The sequence below is a fragment of the Lolium rigidum genome, chromosome 2, assembly GCF_022539505.1.
Source record: "Lolium rigidum isolate FL_2022 chromosome 2, APGP_CSIRO_Lrig_0.1, whole genome shotgun sequence".
Lineage (NCBI taxonomy): Eukaryota > Viridiplantae > Streptophyta > Magnoliopsida > Poales > Poaceae > Lolium > Lolium rigidum.
Window position 1 is genome coordinate 22,226,133 of NC_061509.1, and position 19,418 is coordinate 22,245,550.

General features: G+C 43.7%; 1 protein-coding gene across 1 annotated transcript in view; it reads right to left on the bottom strand.

Annotated features, from left to right (window-relative positions):
- Positions 1 to 17,848: 17,848 nt before the first annotated feature.
- LOC124691421 (tRNA ligase 1-like) overlaps positions 17,849 to 19,418 on the bottom strand; it is a 12,907-nt gene continuing 11,337 nt past the window's right edge. Inside the window, exons 25-26 of the mRNA XM_047224706.1 lie at positions 19,013 to 19,171; positions 17,849 to 18,454 (exon numbers count right to left, since the gene is read on the bottom strand). Coding sequence (XP_047080662.1) covers positions 18,062 to 18,454; positions 19,013 to 19,171 — 552 coding nt within the window. The 3' untranslated portion in view covers positions 17,849 to 18,061. The remainder of the gene's footprint in view (positions 18,455 to 19,012; positions 19,172 to 19,418) is intronic.

Below are 19,418 nucleotides of genomic sequence, written 5' to 3' on the forward strand. Positions count from 1 at the left end.
TTGTTCTCTCATAACCAAATTCAGTAAAGCGAGTTTAATTTCAAAGAATTCTGCCTGTAGTAGCAGGTGGAGCAATAGGTGTGCATAGGAAATCATTATTATTTGCATTTGTGAAGTCACACAATTTAGTATTTTCATGGTTGGCCATTTTAGCAACGGTAAATAAAACAAACTAGATAAAGTAAATGCAAGTAACTAATTTTTTTGTGTTTTCGATATAGAGAGCAAGACAGTAAATAAAGTAAAACTAGCAACTAATTTTTTTGTGTTTTGATTTAGTGCAGCAAACAAAGTAATAAATAAAATAAAGCAAGACAAAAACAAAGTAAAGAGATTGAGAAGTGGAGACTCCCCTTGCAGCGTGTCTTGATCTCCCCGGCAACGGCGCCGTGAAAATTATGCTTGATGGCGTGTAACTCACACGTTCGTTGGGAACCCCAAGAGGAAGGTATGATGCGCACAGTAGCAAGTTTTCCCTCGGAAAGAAACCAAGGTTTAATCGAACCAAGTAGGAGCCAAGAAGCACGTTGAAGGTTGATGGTCGCGAAATGTGATGCGGCGCAACACCGGGATTCCGGCGCCAACTAGGAACCCGCACAACACAACCAAAGTACTTTGCCCCAACGAAACAGTGAGGTTGTCAATCTCACCGGCTTGTCTGTAACAAAGGATTAAACGTATCGAGTGGAAGATGTTTGCAAGAAAACAAGTAAAACAAGTAGATTGTATGCTATGTAAAGAATAGGACCGGGGTCCACAGTTCACTAGAGGTGTCTCTCCCATAAGATAAAAGCATGTTGGGTGAACAAATTACAGTCGGGCAATTAACAAATAGAGAAAGGCATAACAATGCATATACATGACATGGTAAATATAGTGAGATTTAATTGGGCATTACGACAAAGTACATAGACCGCCATCCAACCGCATCTATGCCTAAAAGTCCACCTTCAGAGTTATCATCCGAACCCCTCCAGTATTAAGTTGCAAAGCAACGAGACAATTGCATTAAGTATGGTGCGTAATGTAATCAACAACTACATCCTTAGACATAGCATCAATGTTTTATCCCTAGTGGCAACAAGCACATCACAACCTTAGAACTTTCCGTCACTCGTCCCAGGTGTCAATGAAGGCATGAACCCACTATCGAGCATAAATACTCCCTCTTGGAGTTAAGAGTAAAAACTTGGCCAGAGCCTCTACTAGTAACGGAGAGCATGCAAGATCATAAACAACACATGAACAATAGATTGATAATCACCATAATCATAGTACTCTCTATCCATCGGATCCCGACAAACACAACATATAGAATTACATATAGATGATCTTGATCATGTTAGGCAGCTCACAAGATCTAACAATGAAGCACAACAAGGAGAAGACGACCATCTAGCTACTGCTATGGACCCATGGTCCAGGGGTGAACTACTCACTCATCACTCCGGAGGCGACCATGGCGGTGTAGAGTCCTCCGGGAGATGAATCCCCTCTCCGGCAGGGTGCCGGAGGCGATCTCCAGAATCCCCCGAGATGGGATTCGCGGCGGCGGCGTCTCTGGAAGGTTTTCCGTATCGTGGCTCTCGGTACTGGGGTTTTCGCGACGGAAGCTTTAAGTAGGCGGAGGGTCAACGCGAGGGGCCACACGAGGGGCCCAGGGGATAGGTCGGCGCGGCCAGGGCCTGGGCCGCGCCGGCCACCCCCCTGGCTGCCTCGTGGCCCCACTTCGTTAGGTCTTCGGTCTTCTGGAAGCTTCGTGCAAAAATAGGACCCTGGGCGAAAGTTTCGTCCAATTCCGAGAATATTTCTTTACTAGGATTTCTGAAACCAAAAACAGCAGAAAACAAGCAATCGGCTCTTCGGCATCTTGTTAATAGGTTAGTTCCAGAAAATGCATAAATATGACATATAATGTGCATAAAACATGTAGGTATCATCAATAAAGTAGCATGGAACATAAGAAATTATCGATACGTTGGAGACGTATCACACGCTCCGCTGTTGCATATGGACAAATATGTCCTTAGGCTTTACTCATAATGTTCAAGGCGTAGTTTCTTCTTCGTTAAATTGTTATATGGTTGGAATTGGAAAATGCTACATGTAGTAATTCTAAAATGTCTTGGATAATGTGATACTTGGCAATTGTTGTGCTCATGTTTAAGCTCTTGCATCATATGCTTTGCACCCATTAACGAAGAAATACATAGAGCTTGCTAAAATTTGATTTGCATATTTGGTCTCTCTAAGGTCTAGATAATATCTAGTATTGAGTTTTGAACAACAAGGAAGACGGTGTAGAGTCTTATAATGTTTACAATATGTCTTTTATGTGAGTTTTGCTGCACCTGTTCATCCTTGAGTTTGCTTCAAATAACCTTGCTAGCCTAAACCTTGTATCGAGAGGGAATACTTCTCATGCATCCAAAATCCTTGAGCCAACTACTATGCCATTTGTGTCCACCATACCTACCTACTACATGGTATTTCTCCGCCATTCCAAAGTAAATTGCTTGAGTGCTACCTTTAAAATTCCATCATTCACCTTTGCAATATATAGCTCATGGGACAAAATAGCCTTAAAAACTATCGTAGTATTGAATATGTACTTATGCACTTTATCTTTTATTAAGTTGCTCGTTGTGCGATAACCATGCTTCGGGGAACGCCATCAACTATTGTTGAATATCATGTGAGTTGCTATGCATGTCCGTCTTGTCCGAAGGATCTATCACCTTAGTGGTTGGAGCATGCAAAATTGTTAGAGAAGAACATTGGGCCGCTAACTAAAGCCATGAATCATGGTTGAAGTTTCAGTTTTGGACATATATCCTCAATCTCATATGAGAATAATAATCATTGCTACATGCTTATGCATTTAAGAGGAGTCCATTATCCGTTGTCCATGTTGTCCCGGTATGGATGTCTAAGTTGAGAATAATCAAAAGCGAGAAATCCAAAATGCGAGCTTTCTCCTTAGACCTTTGTACAGGCGGCATGGAGGTACCCCTTTGTGACACTTGGTTGAAACATGGCATGCAAAGACCCGGTAGTCCAAGCTAAGTAGGACGAGGTGCGGGCACTATTAGTATACTATGCATGAGGCTTGCAACTTGTAAGATATAATTTACATAACTCATATGCTTTATTACTACCGTTGACAAAATTGTTTCATGTTTTCAAAATAAAAGCTCTAGCACAAATACAGCAATCGATGCTTTCCTCTTTGAAGGACCATTCTTTTACTTTTATTGTTGAGTCAGTTTACCTATCTCCCTCCACCTTAAGAAGCAAACACTTGTGTGAACTGTGCATTGATTCCTACATACTTGCATATTGCACTTGTTATACTACTTTATGATGACAATATCCATGAGATATACATGTTATAAGTTGAAAGAAACCGCTGAAACTTAATCTTCCTTTGTGTTGTTTCAACACCTTTACTTTGATTTATTGCTTTATGAGTTAACTCTTATGCAAGACTTATTGATGCTTGTCTTGAAGTACTATTCATGAAAAGTCTTTGTCATATGATTCACTTGTTTACTCATGTCATTACTTTTGTTTCGATCGCTGCATTCATTACATATGTTTACAAATAGTATGATCAAGATTATGATGGCATGTCACTTCGAAATTATCTTTGTTATCGTTTTACCTCGCTCGGGACGAGCAGAACTAAGCTTGGGGATGCTGATACGTCTCCAACGTATCGATAATTTCTTATGTTCCATGCTACTTTATTGATGATACCTACATGTTTTATGCACATTATATGTCATATTTATGCATTTTCCGGAACTAACCTATTAACGAGATGCTCGAAGAGCCGATTCTGTCGTTTTACTGCTGTTTTTGGTTTCAGAAATCCTAGTAAGGAAATATTCTCGGAATTGGACGAAATCTTCGCCCGGGGTCCTATTTTTGCACGGAGCTTCCGGAAGACCGAAGAGGGAAGGAAGTGGGGCCACGAGGCGCCGACACCATAGGACGGCGCGGCCCGGGCCCCGGCCGCGCCGGCCGTGGTGTGGGCCCCTCGCGCCGCCTCTTGACCTGCCCTTTCGCCTACTTAAAGCCCCCGTCGCGAAACCCCCGTCACCGAGGGCCACGATACGGAAAACCTTCCGGAGACGCCGCCGCCGCGAATCCCATCTCGGGGGATTCGGGAGATCGCCTCCGGCACCCTGCCGGAGAGGGGATTCATCTCCCGGAGGACTCTTCATCGCCATGATCGCCTCCGGAGTGATGAGTGAGTAGTTCACCCCTGGACCATGGGTCCATAGCAGTAGCTAGATGGTCGTCTTCTCCTTGTTGTGCTTCATTGTTGGATCTTGTGAGCTGCCTAACATGATCAAGATCATCTATCTCGTAATACTATATGTTGTGTTTGTCGGGATCCGATGGATAGAGAATACTATGTTATGGTGATTATCAATCTATTGTTTATGTGTTGTTTATGATCTTGCATGCTCTCCGTTATTAGTAGAGGCTCTGGCCAAGTTTGTACTCTTAACTCCAAGAGGGAGTATTTATGCTCGATAGTGGGTTCATGCCTTCATTGACACCTGGGACAGGATGTGAAAGTTCTAAGGTTGTGATGTCTTGTTGCCACTAGGGATAAAACATTGATTCTATGTCTAAGGATGTAGTTGTTGATTACATTACACACCATACTTAATGCAATTGTCTCGTTGCTTTGCAACTTAATACTGAATGGGGTTCGGATGATAACTCGAAGGTGGACTTTTTAGGCATAGATGCAGTTGGATGGCGGTCTATGTACTTTGTCGTAATGCCCAATTAAATCTCACTATATTTATCATATCATGTATATGCATTGTTATGCCTTTCTCTATTTGTCAATTGCCCGGCTGTAATTTGTTCACCCAACATGCTTTTATCTTATGGGAGAGACACCTCTAGTGAACTCGTGGACCCCGGTCCTATTCTTTACATAGCATACAATCTACCGCAATTGTGTTTTACTATTTTCTTGCAAACAATCATCTTCCACTCGATACGTTTAATCCTTTGTTACAGCAAGCCGGTGAGATTGACAACCTCACTGTTTCGTTGGGGCAAAGTACTTTGGTTTTGTTGTGCAGATTCCACGTTCGCGCCGGAATCCCTGTTGTTGCGCCGCATCACATTTCGCCACCAACAACCTTCAACGTGCTTCTTGGCTCCTACTGGTTCGATTAAACCTTGGTTTCATACTGAGGGAAACTTGCTTCTATACGCATCATACCTTCCACTTGGGGTTCCCAACGGACGTGTGCATCTACGCGTATCAGGGGTTCCACCTATATAATGAGGGACAAGGGGAGGGGGCCGGCCACACCACAGCCACCTTGGCCGCACCCCATAGAGGCCGGCGCCCCCCTCTCCCCAAACCCTAGCCGCCCTCCTCCTCCACCTCTCCCGCATACGCTTTGGGAAGCCCTGCCGGAGATCTCCACCACCACCGCCACCACGCCGTCGTGCTGCCAGGATTCCGAGGAGGATCTACTACTTCCGCTGCCCGCTGGAACGGGGAGAAAGACGTCTTCATCAACACCGAACGTGTGACCGAGTACGGAGGTGCTGCCCGACTGTGGCACCGTCAAGATCTTCTACGCGCTTTTGAAAGCGGCAAGTGATCATCTTCTGCAACAACGAGATCTAATCTCGTAGGCTTTGGAAATCTTCAAGGGTTAGTCTCGTGATCTTCTCATTGCTACCATCTTCTAGATTGCATCTTGGCTTGGTTTTTCGTTCTTGCGGTAGAAATTTTTTTGTTTTCTATGCTACGAATCCCATCAACTATTACATTATTATTGTCCTTTTTCATTTTTTTAGCACATCAGCTTATTCCAGCTGATGTGGCGCACGCCAGCTTATTTCAGCTAACATGGCATTGTATGAGCATAGGAGTAACATATATAACACTACACAATATCGCATAGGATCATCGATCACTCTTTACTCGATCTCAACGGGAACCACATAATAACATGCATATATACATATATAACATGCATGACAATTTACAGTTTTGGAAATCATAGGTTGATGGTTTGAAAGTTTTGAAAGAACAAAGATAAAGTTTCTAACTATATAGCATAGATAGTTTCATATATACGTGCAACATATTAAGCAGCAGTGTGGAACTCTCCATTTGGAGTTAAGCACCTTTTGTATAAAAAAACGAGCACATCTGGTCGCCGAGCATCTTCTGCGACACGAGGGCGCCCGAGGCAGCAGCCTTGGGTTCGACGGAGGAGGTGGCCTCTTCTTCGCCGGAGAGGGTCGGCCTGCGGTTGGTGGTGGCGGATTTTTGATCTATCACCGCCATCCGGCGGTGAGATGGAGGTGCATGGAAGCCGGCGATGGTGTCACCGGTGGAGGGTTGGGTTGGCCAGCCCGGGATGGTCGCCGACGTGGGGGTCCAACCTGAATAAAGGCGGCGGTTCTAGGGCCTCTCTTGCGTGAAGAGGAGGACCTACCGGAGGCCTCGACTCGTGATCTGGCCGGAGGGTTGAGTTCCGGAAGGCTCCGCCGGCGAATGTAACAGTGCTTTGTCTGGAGTTTGCTGGATCGGAGGTATTCGGTCGTGCGCTCCCATGCGTTTATTCCGACCGTTTGGTTCTGGAGGGAGCGGCGCGAAGCTCTTTTTCTGTGTTGACATCAAGTGACTATGGATCCATGATGAAAGTCGGAAGAAGAGAATTTCATGAAGGCCAGAGAGGAGGACTAGCTAAAGGATGTTCAAGTCTACGCGCTGTTGAGGAGCTTGCTTGGTGTTTGGGCTTCACAACAGCGGTATGAAAGTAGGGGCGACAACACAGGTGAAGCGCAGAGTCCTACCTTTCAGGGTGAAAACCCAAGGTCTGGCCTTAACTGGTTGTGCCTGGCAGTGACCTTGGTGGAGGCATTGTTTTGAGAGTGGAGACTATCTTCAAGGTGAAAACCTAAGATCTTTGATCGAGCGACGACGGTGTTTGAGCACTGTTTCCTTCTTGGAGGCGTCGTTTTTTGGAGAGTCCGTAATTCAGGTGTTATCATGGCGGTGGATGTATTGCTGTTGTTAGGCCCGAGATACTGTAGCGGGACTTTTGTTTCTTAGTTTTCTTTTCCTTTTTTTGGCTGTGTGCATCCGTATTGCCATTAGGGTGGTGCGTTGTTGCAGAGGCTGGGTGTAATTGGTATCTCTTGATATTAATATATTCCCTTTATCGAAAAAATCTGGTCGCCGAGCTTTGCTAGTGTCTGCTTCGATAGTGGCGATACATCTAAATTAGGTTGCGGGGTAAGAAATACGTATGATCAAAAGAGGTGCAAAGTATGAAAAATATATAATAAAAAGAAATAGAAGATGTTTGCATGCCAATTGAAATGGATTTTTGCTTACAATTTTGCCCACTATGAAATCCATATGATAGACAACATAGAAGCCACATAATATGGATCCAATTAGCTGCTGTGGCACCGAGACATAGAACATAGAAATTACTTCATACATTATCCAATAAATAAATTTAACACGCATGCATTTACTCCGACTAGTATATAAATGGCGGTAGGTTCCTGGAGTCAGCAAATGACATTTGTGCAATGATTGATCTGATGGTACCAATATAATATACTTTAGTATTCTGCTCACAGGTAGAGACTAAACATAATGCAATTTTACTTGCCCGCTGGTAAATGCTAAATAACTGGTATGTTATGCTTGATTTGTGAGCATGGAAGATTTTATCTACGATTATTGACATGTTGTTTTGCATATTCTAATAATAGTAATTAGTATGGCATGTTGTTTTGCATATTCTAATAATTCACAATGGACTTCTTCGACTTGCTTGCTGCAAGCTAGGCATCGATAACAGATAGAGATTTTTGTTCTGGATAGTTTTATTATTTTTTATACTTAATGTAAGATAATTTTCTCTCATGTTTCTCACTATTTTTTTTATATTATACAGTTACTACATTGTTTATAATTTTTTTCCTTCTCAAGTTGTGTACTTTGCCAACATAAAAAGCAGATTGAATCAATAACGACTCTCTCTTGTATAAGTATAATTATACTCCGCAAAAAAAACTAATTATAATTTATATCAACCCATAAAAAGATTATAAGTTATAATTATTACGAGCAAACAAGTTACCATGTGTAACTATGACTTTCATCACACTTGAGCAAGCACAATATTGAATAGAATTTTTCCATGTAACCTTGTGTATGTCTTATAGTACATAGTTGGGATCAAAACGAGGAAACAAGTGACCATGCAACAATGACTTCCATCACGCATGAGTAAACCTTGACAATAGCACGAGTTCTACCTGCTCCTCTAGGAGTGAAAAGCGTTTCATCTTTTGCACTAACTAGTTTGTCGTCTGCATATTTTGTGGCGATAGAAATTTTCAGTTGTCCATCAATTTCTACAGAAACAACCCGCCGTGAAAGATTGATCATACCATCAACGGTAACTGGCAACCTGTCATCTTGAAGAGAGAGCAGCGAGACACTCATGTCATCTAAAACAGTGCTGCTCGCAGTGAATACACCTTGACAACCATCTGACCAGGACCCATCAATAACTTGTATATTGATTGTTGCCTCCACTGATTTAACCAGGTAGCCGAATGTCCATTCTACTCTGCTAAGCCTGCTAGTGCCAGCAAGGTTAATCACGAACGAATGATCTATTCCATGACGTCTTCTATACTTCATAGCTAAAAAGCTGAAATCTTTATCTTCAGATTCGTTAGTACCCTTAAGTTTCAGCATAACCTCAAAGCGTAGAGTATCTAACTCACTGGTCAATACAACGGCACGAGTAGGACCTATGAGTCTGAAATATGGATCCTGCATGCAACAAGTAAGGTAAATATTAACATATTATTTTAAAAATGTAATTCATTTATTTTTGTTTACTGTGACAACAATTTATTAATATTGTGTGACCATTGGTACATAATTCATGTACCAAGTACAGTATTTTCTCTAAAAAAAAGTGTTAAGTATACTATTCTGAAATAAATAGGTTAATGTCATACACTAGCATCTGACGAGCATATAACTTGCTAATTAAGAGGCAGTGCCGATTAAGGTGTAAATATAGACATATCTAAATCTTGAGAGCCATTCCAATGAAGCTGTCTATACCCCCAAAGATGTGAATGCAAGGAACATAGCAGAAAATATTGGCACATGCACCAACACAAACATACTTAGCTATATGCTACATACTACCTCTTTAGTGATGGTTTGGCAGTTATCCCTGGAGCGAGCAAAGATAATATTGCGCTCGCGACTGAGGAGCTGGTCTCGTATGGCGATCAAGCCATACACATCCAGCGGCCATTGCAACTCCTGTGCCGTTTCTGTGACTTTGACGGAGAAGATCTGCAAAGTTCCCGTCGGACGGTCGTAGGGGGCGGGGGCTGGCTCGTCGGTGTAACGCATGGCCGGGATATCCGCTGCATGCCACACATATCTTTGTGAGAGCTGAGATTTGAACTGACATGCTACATGTGCACAAATCAATGAACCCATATATAGAAGGAGAGAGTTTAGAGTCTAGGAATCTAGGATCAATGAGAAAATCAAATTGTTCTTACTCGTGTCCTCGAAGGTGGCAGGATCGGCCCACACGCAGTTCCACTTACGGCGGTAGCTAGCAGCGCCGCGGGCCTCCCGGTCAGAGCTCCAGCCCTCCTCGTCGACCTGGCTCTCCTCCGCCGCCCTCCTCTCCCACATCTCACTATGTTCCTCGTTCAGCCGCTTGCGGTACGCCGCCGCCTCGGGGTGCCCCGCTGCCTCCATCTTCGTCACCGCCGCCCGCCTCTTGTTCCACCAGCTCTTCTTTGCGGCTCCCACCGACGCCGCCGCCGCCGCCTCTTCCTTCCTCCGTGTGTCTTCTACGTCTGCACGTATCCTCTCTTCCCTGGCTTCCATGGGGATTGAGTACGTCCTCCTCATGGCCTCCAGCGCGTCCAGCCACCATGCCCAAGACTCGTGCGAGTCGCCGTCCGTTGAACCCATCCCGCCGATCGATCGTGTCCTCGCCGCCCTCTGATCTGTTTATTTTTTTCCCTTTCTTTTGATAGAGGACCGAGGATGTTGTTGCATGTTCGGTTATAGGACTCCACATGTATTTTTTAGACGGAACGCTTGAGTAAACCCCAGCTTTAAATTAATGAAGGCCCAACCGCCAACAAAATTCACATGATTCCGACAACGAAAAAATACGAAAGAACATGAAAAAGAATAACGGCCCAGCCGTACACAAGTCTTTTCCTCCCGTCTCTCCTCTCAGCCGCCGCCTCAACATTAGTTGCCTCCAGTTCATCCTTCTCCATAGATTGGTTCCCCCTGTCGGGAGGAGTGGGGAACCCGATCTATGCGTGGAGTTTTGAATAAAATTATTGTTTTCATTAGATTATGTTAGGATTTTGGTAGCCGTCTTCTTGTTGGTTTCCCCTCAATGGAGATGGCATCGTCTGCAATAAGTGATCTTCGGCCTTTCGTTCCGACGAGATCTTCTTCCCGGCGTCAATGGTGGTGTTGAACAATCACAATTTTCTAGGTATGGGTCTTCGGATATTGCTTCGTCAGATCGATTTTGGATCTTTTGTCGTTGTTGTCGCGAGGAGGATTATCCTCGCAGTTTTTGTCCCGGCTGCTACGTCCTCGACAATGGTGATTCGTACTCTCGGCTCTCCATCGACTAGTCGGTTATTATTCCCTGACATACTGGTGTTGGTACTCTTGCCGATGTTGTATGATTGCTTTAATGGTTGCGTGCGTGCGCGCAGCCTTGGCATTGCGGCTCAAAAAATTATGGGAGAACTTTCGTCGGTATCTACAGGTCTATGGTTCGTTACCTATCTTTGCCTGCCTTCAGAAGAGTACAAGATTGTGTTCTGGAAGAAGAAAGAAATTGAAGACCTCGAAGATTTGTTATTATCTTTTAGACTTTATTTTGTAATCGTTAAAGTCAGTTCATGTATCTCTACCATGTACTATTTATTGCTATGAATATATGTGGTATTGATTGTAAAAAAAAGAATAACGGCCCATCCGCTGGAAAAGAGCTGCTCTGATACAAACTACCAGCAAATCGGAAATCCACTTTACATATTTGTAGCTGCTAGAAAACGCAATGCCCCAACCTAGCTAGAGGGGTCACCCCTGACCGTGTCGTGGAGAGCTCGAATCCAACCGATCGCCTCCATTAGCTTCTCCTTGTCCTGGCACTTAGTCACCGGCTTTCAAACCTGTAAGTACATAGACATCTTGTATAAAGCCTCCCCGGGAGTAGAAGGGAAGACACTTTCAATAGTCATTTTGTTCCTAATTCCATAGGTACCAACACAAGGTTGCTCAATAAATACACAACACCCTCTTATCTTGACCATTAGACAAGTTTATTAATCTGTAGAGGTCCGCAAAGCAAGAGGGGTTCCATGTACAGACGAGAAGTTCTCTTACCGCACTCCACATGAATTTAGCTGAGGCGCAATAGAAGAAAATGTGGTCCGTGTTCTCATGCTCCCCGTACAAGGCACACAGACCATTGGAAGACCCACTACATTCGAGGATATTGTCGCAAGAGGGAAAACGCTTCCTAATAAGTTGCTAAAGGAACACCCTCACCCTAAGGGGAATGGAGATCTTCCATATGTCGTTGAAGTGATTCATCTCCCAAATTTTGCGATAGAGGGATCGAACCGTGAACATACCCGTTGTCTTCAGAGGCCATGAGAAAGAATCAAGGGTGTCGGAGAGGACACACTACCCTCAAAGAATCAGAGCAGGTTGCCCTACCCCAAGAGTTCGGCAGGCCCCAAGCCCCACCATAAGAGCATGTGCCACTGTTAACTTTTCCCTCCTCAAAATTTGAAACGGCCGGCCACCTACCCCCCACTACCCTTATCCACCTCCCTCCTACACTTATTCCTCTTATCCACCTCCCTCCTCTCATCCTCCTTACCTCCATCCTCTCCTTCTCCGATCTTTCATCCTCTCCTCCTTCCTCCACCCTCCACTCCGGCGCACTTCCCTCCTCTCTAGCCTCCTCTCCTCATCCCTTCTCTCCAGCGCCCTACCTTCTCTCCTCCTTTCCCCTCCTCTCCGACCTCCTCTCCTCCAGCCTCTTCTAGTCCTCCCTTCTCTCCTTCTCCGGTCGCCAACCCCTCCCTCCTCCTCCCTCCTCTAGGGGTTTGAGAACACATAATTCGGAAAGCAAAAAACGAGAAAAATGAGGAAAAAATAGGTGCCAGATCCAGATCCAGATCCATATTTCAAAATTGCAGTGACGCACCTAATTTTCTACTAGTGGCTCACCTCGCATAACCATAGGCACACCTGGCAACTAGTAGTAGCGCACTATGTGGTACGCCGCCAATATATGCCTTAGCAATGGGGCACTAGATTGTGCACTACTACTAGTTGTTAGCAGTGGTGAGTGGTGTGCTAGTAGTGGCACACCACTAGTGCGCCACTTATAGTATAAATTGGTGCGCCACCGGTAAGCATTTTTCTAGAAGTGTACATACCGTATATGAAACCGAAATAGAAACAATATCTACTCAGGCTAAATCGGTGGTATTATATACTTAAACTTAGTTCACATCTTACATATGCTAAAAATATGAAAATGAAATATAAGAACTTGTACAAAAGCATGACGATTGTAAGAACTGACTCTGAGAATTAACTAATACTTGTGCAAATTAATCATGAGAGCCATCAGCCTCTTCGGAAACCTCCATGCAGGAAATTTTATTGGCTCAACTTCGCAAACATTGCTCTTTTGCCCAAGAATGATGGGGTAGAAGATATTTAAATTTTTAGCCCCATTAGCCTCATCCATGGTATTGCAGAGATAGTTACAAAAGTGCTCTCCCTTCGGCTTGGGCCACTCATGAGTCATGAAAGACCTTCTCTACAATGACAAAAGCGTGTTCATCAAGAAAAGAAACATACATGATAATTTTCTCTATGTCAAAAAGCAAGCAAAAAAGTCTACACAAGATCAAGTACCCGGATTTATTATTCAAGCTTGACATATGCAAGGTGTTTGACTCGGTAAGATGGGAGTACATTCTTGACCTCCTAGAAAATTGTGGCTTACCTAGTATATTTTGAAATCGGATTTACGCTTTGCTTTCAACCTCAATATCACGTGTCCTCCTCAATAGTGTGGCTGGCCTCTCTATCAAGCATGGGTGTGGTGTTCATCAAGGAGACCCACTATCACCACTTAATTTTGTCCTAACTATTGAACGCCTCACTCAAATTAATCCTCGACATCGTCACCTTCACATGGCCTCCTTCATAAAATTAGTGGGCGTGACACTATTTTGAGTACATCACTTTATGTTGATGGTGCAGCCCTATTGGTGTCCCCCTTAAAAGAGGACATACAAAACCTTACTTGCATCTTACAAAGCTTGGAGAGGTCACCGGCCTTTGCGCCAACTTCCAAAAGGGATCGGTGGTTCCCATTACATTTGGTCACATCGACCATGATGATTTACTTGAGGGGCTACTGGTTGAGCGTTCTTCCTTTCCTCTCAAGTACCTTAGTATGCCCCTTTCGGTTTGGCGGCTAAAAAACGGACTTCGAACACCTCGAGAACAAGGTTGCCGGTAAAATCCCAACTTGGAAGGGTAAATTCATCACAATGGCGGGATTCACCTCCCTTGTAAAATCAGTTTTTGACTCTCAGTCAATCTACCACGCGATGCTTCTAATTGTGCCTCCCGAAATCTTGCATAACATCAAGAAAATTGAGAGGGATTTCCTGTGGGCGGCCACCGACAAGGTCACTGATGGGAACTACAATGTAAAATGGGATGTGGTTGTAGGCCAAAATAATATTGGTGGCCTTTGTGTGCTCAACACCGAATTCTTCGCACGGGCGCTAAGATTGTGATGGCCATGGCCTGAATTCTTCGCACGGGTTCTAAGATTCTGATGGCCATGGCCAATATCGGTCGGCTTGGGAAACCCATGCACATAGTTGGATATGGGACTATTTTATGCTGCAACCAGTCGTGGTGGGAAATGGAGAAAAAACACCTTTTTGGGAGGCCCTTGACTCAATAGTTGGAAGCCGAAAAACATAGTGCCCCTTGTTTTCATGGTGTCCTTGAGAAAAATGTGTGACTTTAAGAAGGACCTTAGACATGGCGCTATGATAAAGTCCAAGATCAAAATGAATGCTAACCTTTCTATGGATCACATCCGCCAATTTATTGCTCTTTGGACTCTCTTTGCCATGTCAATCTCTATGATTATGTTATGTATGATATCAAATGGAACCTAACCAAAAAAGGGCAATATGAGCAAATCCACTGACAAAGCTCATTTCCCTCGGGCAACCTCTTTGCTATCTACCAACATGATTTGTAAGATCCCCCACACACCCCACACCTACAAAAAAATCAAGTGCTTCACATGGATGGTCAATCGTATTGAGAAGAGAGGGTGACCAAATTGTGGCGTTTGTCCATTTTGCAAAAGAGTTCTTGAGTCGGTTGACCATCTCACTTTTCATAGCACATTAGCCTTAAGGCTTTGGGACCTCATCAAATATTGGCTCGGGCTTCACTTCATTGACCTTACTTTTTGGCCGACATAGCTGATCCTCACTTGGTGATCCTCCATGACGAAGTGCAAAAATCTAGCCTCCATCGCCTTCCTTGTATCTTGGGAAATTTGGAACAAGCGCAAATGCTCTTGTCTTCCACAACAAGCATGTTTCACATTCGGTTCTCCTCGAGAAGGTCAAACACGAGGCTCATCTTTAGGTGCTTGCAGGCGCTAAGCGTATGAGTAATTTAATAGCGGGAGAGTAGATATTTTGTTGTAATATGGAGCCTTTACATTGTTGTTAAACTCCTAACTTAATTAATAGACTGCGGCAAAAAAAGTTGCCCCAATTGTGTAAAAGAACCATATGCGTTCACGAGTAACATGTACAGAAAGACATACTAGAAAAGAGAGACGATTCAAATTACGGCAGGCAGTATCAGATCTTTGTGGAGACAAAACCATTCAACTGCAAGCTGCAAAGGCCAACTACCCCGGGTCCGCAGTCTAGTTTCAGTAGCCTTTTATATGTCTTGTAATTGGTATCGTAGACTTGGAGTACCGGTTCTTGTTGGTTGAGCAAAGAGTAGACGATCAGTTTTCCACCATCATGTGTCACCCATAAAATCCTAGAACTAGAATAATGGGCGGATGGGGCCACTGGGATCGTGTACATTTTGATCCACTTATCTTTGTTGGATTCCATCATGAGCCATACAGTCATACTCTGTGTATCCAAGAACTGAAGCACGCATAGAGAGCCACGGAGCTCACTTATGTATACTTTCCTTGTCCTCCTCCATATCTCGGGGCTCTCTGTATTCTTTGGGCCTTGGAGTGGTTCCTTCCATTGTTTGCTCTCGAGATCGAAGCAAGCTAATAGTAAGCGGTAATCAAATGAGATCAAGAAGTAAATGTTGCCATTGACTGCAACAGGGGAGCTGCGATACGCGGAGATATAGACTGGAGATGACTGCGCCGTCCTCCATTCAGTGTCTTCTCCTACGGTGAGGACCTCGCAGCCAGTTTGATAATCCCATAGGCGGACCAGGCTTGTACAAGCCGGACGGTGCACTGCGACCGAAGCCAAAGACGCACTGGCGGTAGCTTAGGTCTTTTGATTCTGGGCAGTCTAGCAGCGCCTCCCCGGTGGCAAGGTCGACCACATGGGCGAGACCGGAAAAAACATTGGCGACGACACAGACTAGGCTGTCTACGCTTGTGGAGTGCAGCCCGATGCTGCCTTTGCCCTCTATCACCTTCACAACATTGCCATCCATGTCCATCAGCCGCAAGTCCCGGTATAAAGACCATGGATTTTCCTTGGAGAAACTAACGACGATAAGAGGGTCGGCATCTGCGTGGCGAGATTTATGCATGGTGGCGAAGACTGGATCGGAGATGAGGGCGCGCCATCCTCGAGAGACACACCGGAATCGACACAGGGGCTTCACCTGCAGCCTGGAAAGGATGTCAAAGACGAGATCGTTTGGCAGGGAAACAGCAGCGGCCGATGCGGCTGTGGTAGTTGTCACGGCGCCAAGGGGGCTAAGGAGGCTGCTGCGGCACTCAGGCGACCTCTCTGGCGTCATGGGCGGCAGCCTCGCGTGGATCCGGCGGAGAACGATTGATCAAGGAGGAGGAGGGCCTGACCCGTGGACAAAGCCAGCGGATGCAAGAGTTTGGTTGCAACAAGCTGAGTTAGGCCCTGACGACGGGCCTCGCATGCTCACGGGATACGCTTCAGGTCGTGTTTCAAATACCTTGTATAACAATTCGCAAAAAAAAAAATACCTTGTCTAAACTGTTATGTTATTATAGTCTAAAAAAAAACTGTTATGTTATTACTTTCAGAATTTTTGTATACAGTTGTTGAGGGTTATAAATAGATAGGTGTACTTTTCGCAAAAAAAAATTCAATAAGCCACACCTCAGTACCTATCTTATGCGTACACGTATTCGTGTCTTGTACTTGTAGATTTCAGATTTGGAACCCATATTTTACATTAAACAATGATGTAATTCCATATTCGTATCTTGTACTTGTAGACCAAATTCATGAAACATGTTGCGTACCTGCCATGGTTAGCGTTTACATGAGAATTAATCTATGATTGGATGGTTAGGAGGGCAGTGGTCATCCCCAGCCCATCAGAGTTCAAACCCGAGATTTGATACTTTGGTGGCTTATTAAAAGATGGAATATATTTCAACGGGAGGCGACGTTCCTCTCGGTGGCTAAACATCTGTGGTGACTTCGTCAATCTCAAGACTTTTGACTCAGTTTTTCAGAGGTACTCATAGGGGTAGCATGTACGTGCGTGCTTTCATAGGGGTAAGTGTATGTATGTGTAATCGCTTGCGTTAATTTATACTGTGTTTCGCAAAAAAAGTTAACGTTTAGATTAATAAAACGTTGAACACATGCATGCACCACCATGCGATGCTACGGTCTATCTAGGGAAAAGTGTGAGAGAGCAGGTGCGCACCCTCACACTTTTTGACTTTCTCTTTTTTATATCTCTCAAATTATGTAATATTTTGATTTGATTTTTTTGCAAGTCACTAAAAATTTAAAAAATGGAATGGGAAAAAATAGTTCGAATTTTTTTGTGCAATTTCAAATTTCAAATAATTTAAAATTCAAAATAAATTCTTGAAATATATATATACACAATGAAATAAAAAATCCAAAATATTTTTCCCACGTTCCAATTGTTATATTTAAGTGATATGATTTTTTTTTTGTTCAAACAATGTGTGGTGTGAGAGATACAAAAATGAGAAATTGTTTGAGAGGGGAACAAAAATAATTTGCACGAATCTTGATGCAGTATATACGGTATGGATACGGGTGCTCACCAAGCACCTGCTCCAAAAGTCCACTCTCGTCTATCTACCATCTATTGCCCGGTTTGGTGCCGACGACCGTGGAAGGCGACCTGGAGATGATGCGCACCATGCCATGATATTGGCAATTGATGGCACAAAATGGGCTCCAAGATGAGAGGAACATAGCTACCTTTACAAGGTTTTGTTATGCACATAAAACGATACAATTGAAAGTTTCGAGTTCTGGCGAATAACATGGCAATTCAAGAATGAAAATGACATGAATGTGGAGATATGCATAGGAATGCTAATGAGTTGATCGTGAATGCCACGCCATATAATTCACAATTTTTTTAATCTAGTCATTTTCAAAAGTCATCTTATGTGATAGTATGAGATTAGTAGGCACGAATGCACAGTGATCATAATTATGCTTTAACTATATCTAGGGCTTGACAATGTTCTGAATCATAAAAAGTATGAGTATCACAATCCCACTCTATACTACAAAACTTTGTGGCATAAAATTTAGAGTAATATTTACAAAGCCGTCGCTGCCATCGGCTATCTAATGATTCCTGACTCTTATATTTATTTCTGCACCACATACTTATAAAAAACAAGCTAGAAAATTAGTAGAAGTCCAGAACTCCAGATATTGTGATAGGAGGGTCGACTGGCACCCGCTTTGCTTTTCCTTCCGAAACCAACTGCGGCAGTGTGTTTGCTTTCTTTGGTCCAACACCTGCGGCAGTCCAGAGAGTACAATGTGGCCAATCATTTCTGGAGACGATAGTCTCACCATTTACAGTTCCAAGCTGCGCCTCGAGAGCAGCCATCTTATCGGTGTAGAACAAGGCATTAAACGATACGGGGAGTTCCTGGTTCTGGTAGACGGCGTAACTTGCAACTGCAGCTAAACCATGTGCCCCTTTGTGAGCGAGGGTGATATGCACCTTGTTCAGGTTATTCTCTAATTTTATGCCGTTGAGAAAATTGCTGATATCGGTGTCCTTCTCCGCAACCTGTTCAGTTGTGCAATAAGCAAGTGTGGTCAAAGTCAGACCATCATCAATGGATATTCCATAATAAAATAAGCTAGTGTCATAACCCAACTATGGGCTGTCACCATGGGGTTGGTAACGTAGGCATGGGCTACGGGCCATGTGCTAGTGTTGTGTTGGTTGGCTATGTGCTGTGTTTGGAATCCTGATGGGGGTATGTTGCAAATGATTAAAGTCTGAACTCTCTCACCCCCTCCCATTCTCTGTTTTTCACCCTCTTTCTCTGAATTATCATCCCGATCTCTACTCAAATCGTGATAATGCACTGTATCCTGCTGAATCTGCCGGGCTTCCATCGGCGGGACACCTAGGAGTAGCGGTCACATAGAACAAACGTACGACTGAGAAATACCCCAGCAAACAATATCTAATATCACTTGGTTTCATATTATAAGATGTTATTACAACCAATATAGGAGCATATTGGTTGTAATAACACCTTATATTATGGGAAGGATAGAGTACATCTGAGCTGAGCAAAGAATTCATGCTTCGGAGACTAAGCTGAGCATACATTACCTTCCAGAGAAGGCCCAGTATATCTGCCTGGGATAATTTAACAGCAGCAAAAATGATATTGCCAAACCTCTGCTTCGCAGTATCAGGTTTTTTGATATCACCTTTAGCCACAGCCTTTAACTTTTCCACTACTTCTTTCACCGCAACATCAAATGGAACCTAAATAAAATAAACATCACAACAGAAAAAAGTCAATTATCTTTTTTCCTTAGCGAACAAAAGCATCATCTTCCTGTGCACTGAAATTGTAAACTCAAAGCCTTTTATGGTTTCAGACTTTCAGAGGCAGGATTAGTGCATGCTAGCCAATAACTCCCTGATTAAAGCACATCACATAGCAATGTAAGGTCATCTGAAATGATATTGCTAAACCAGAGATAAGAGTAAATGTTAAGACTAATAGTGT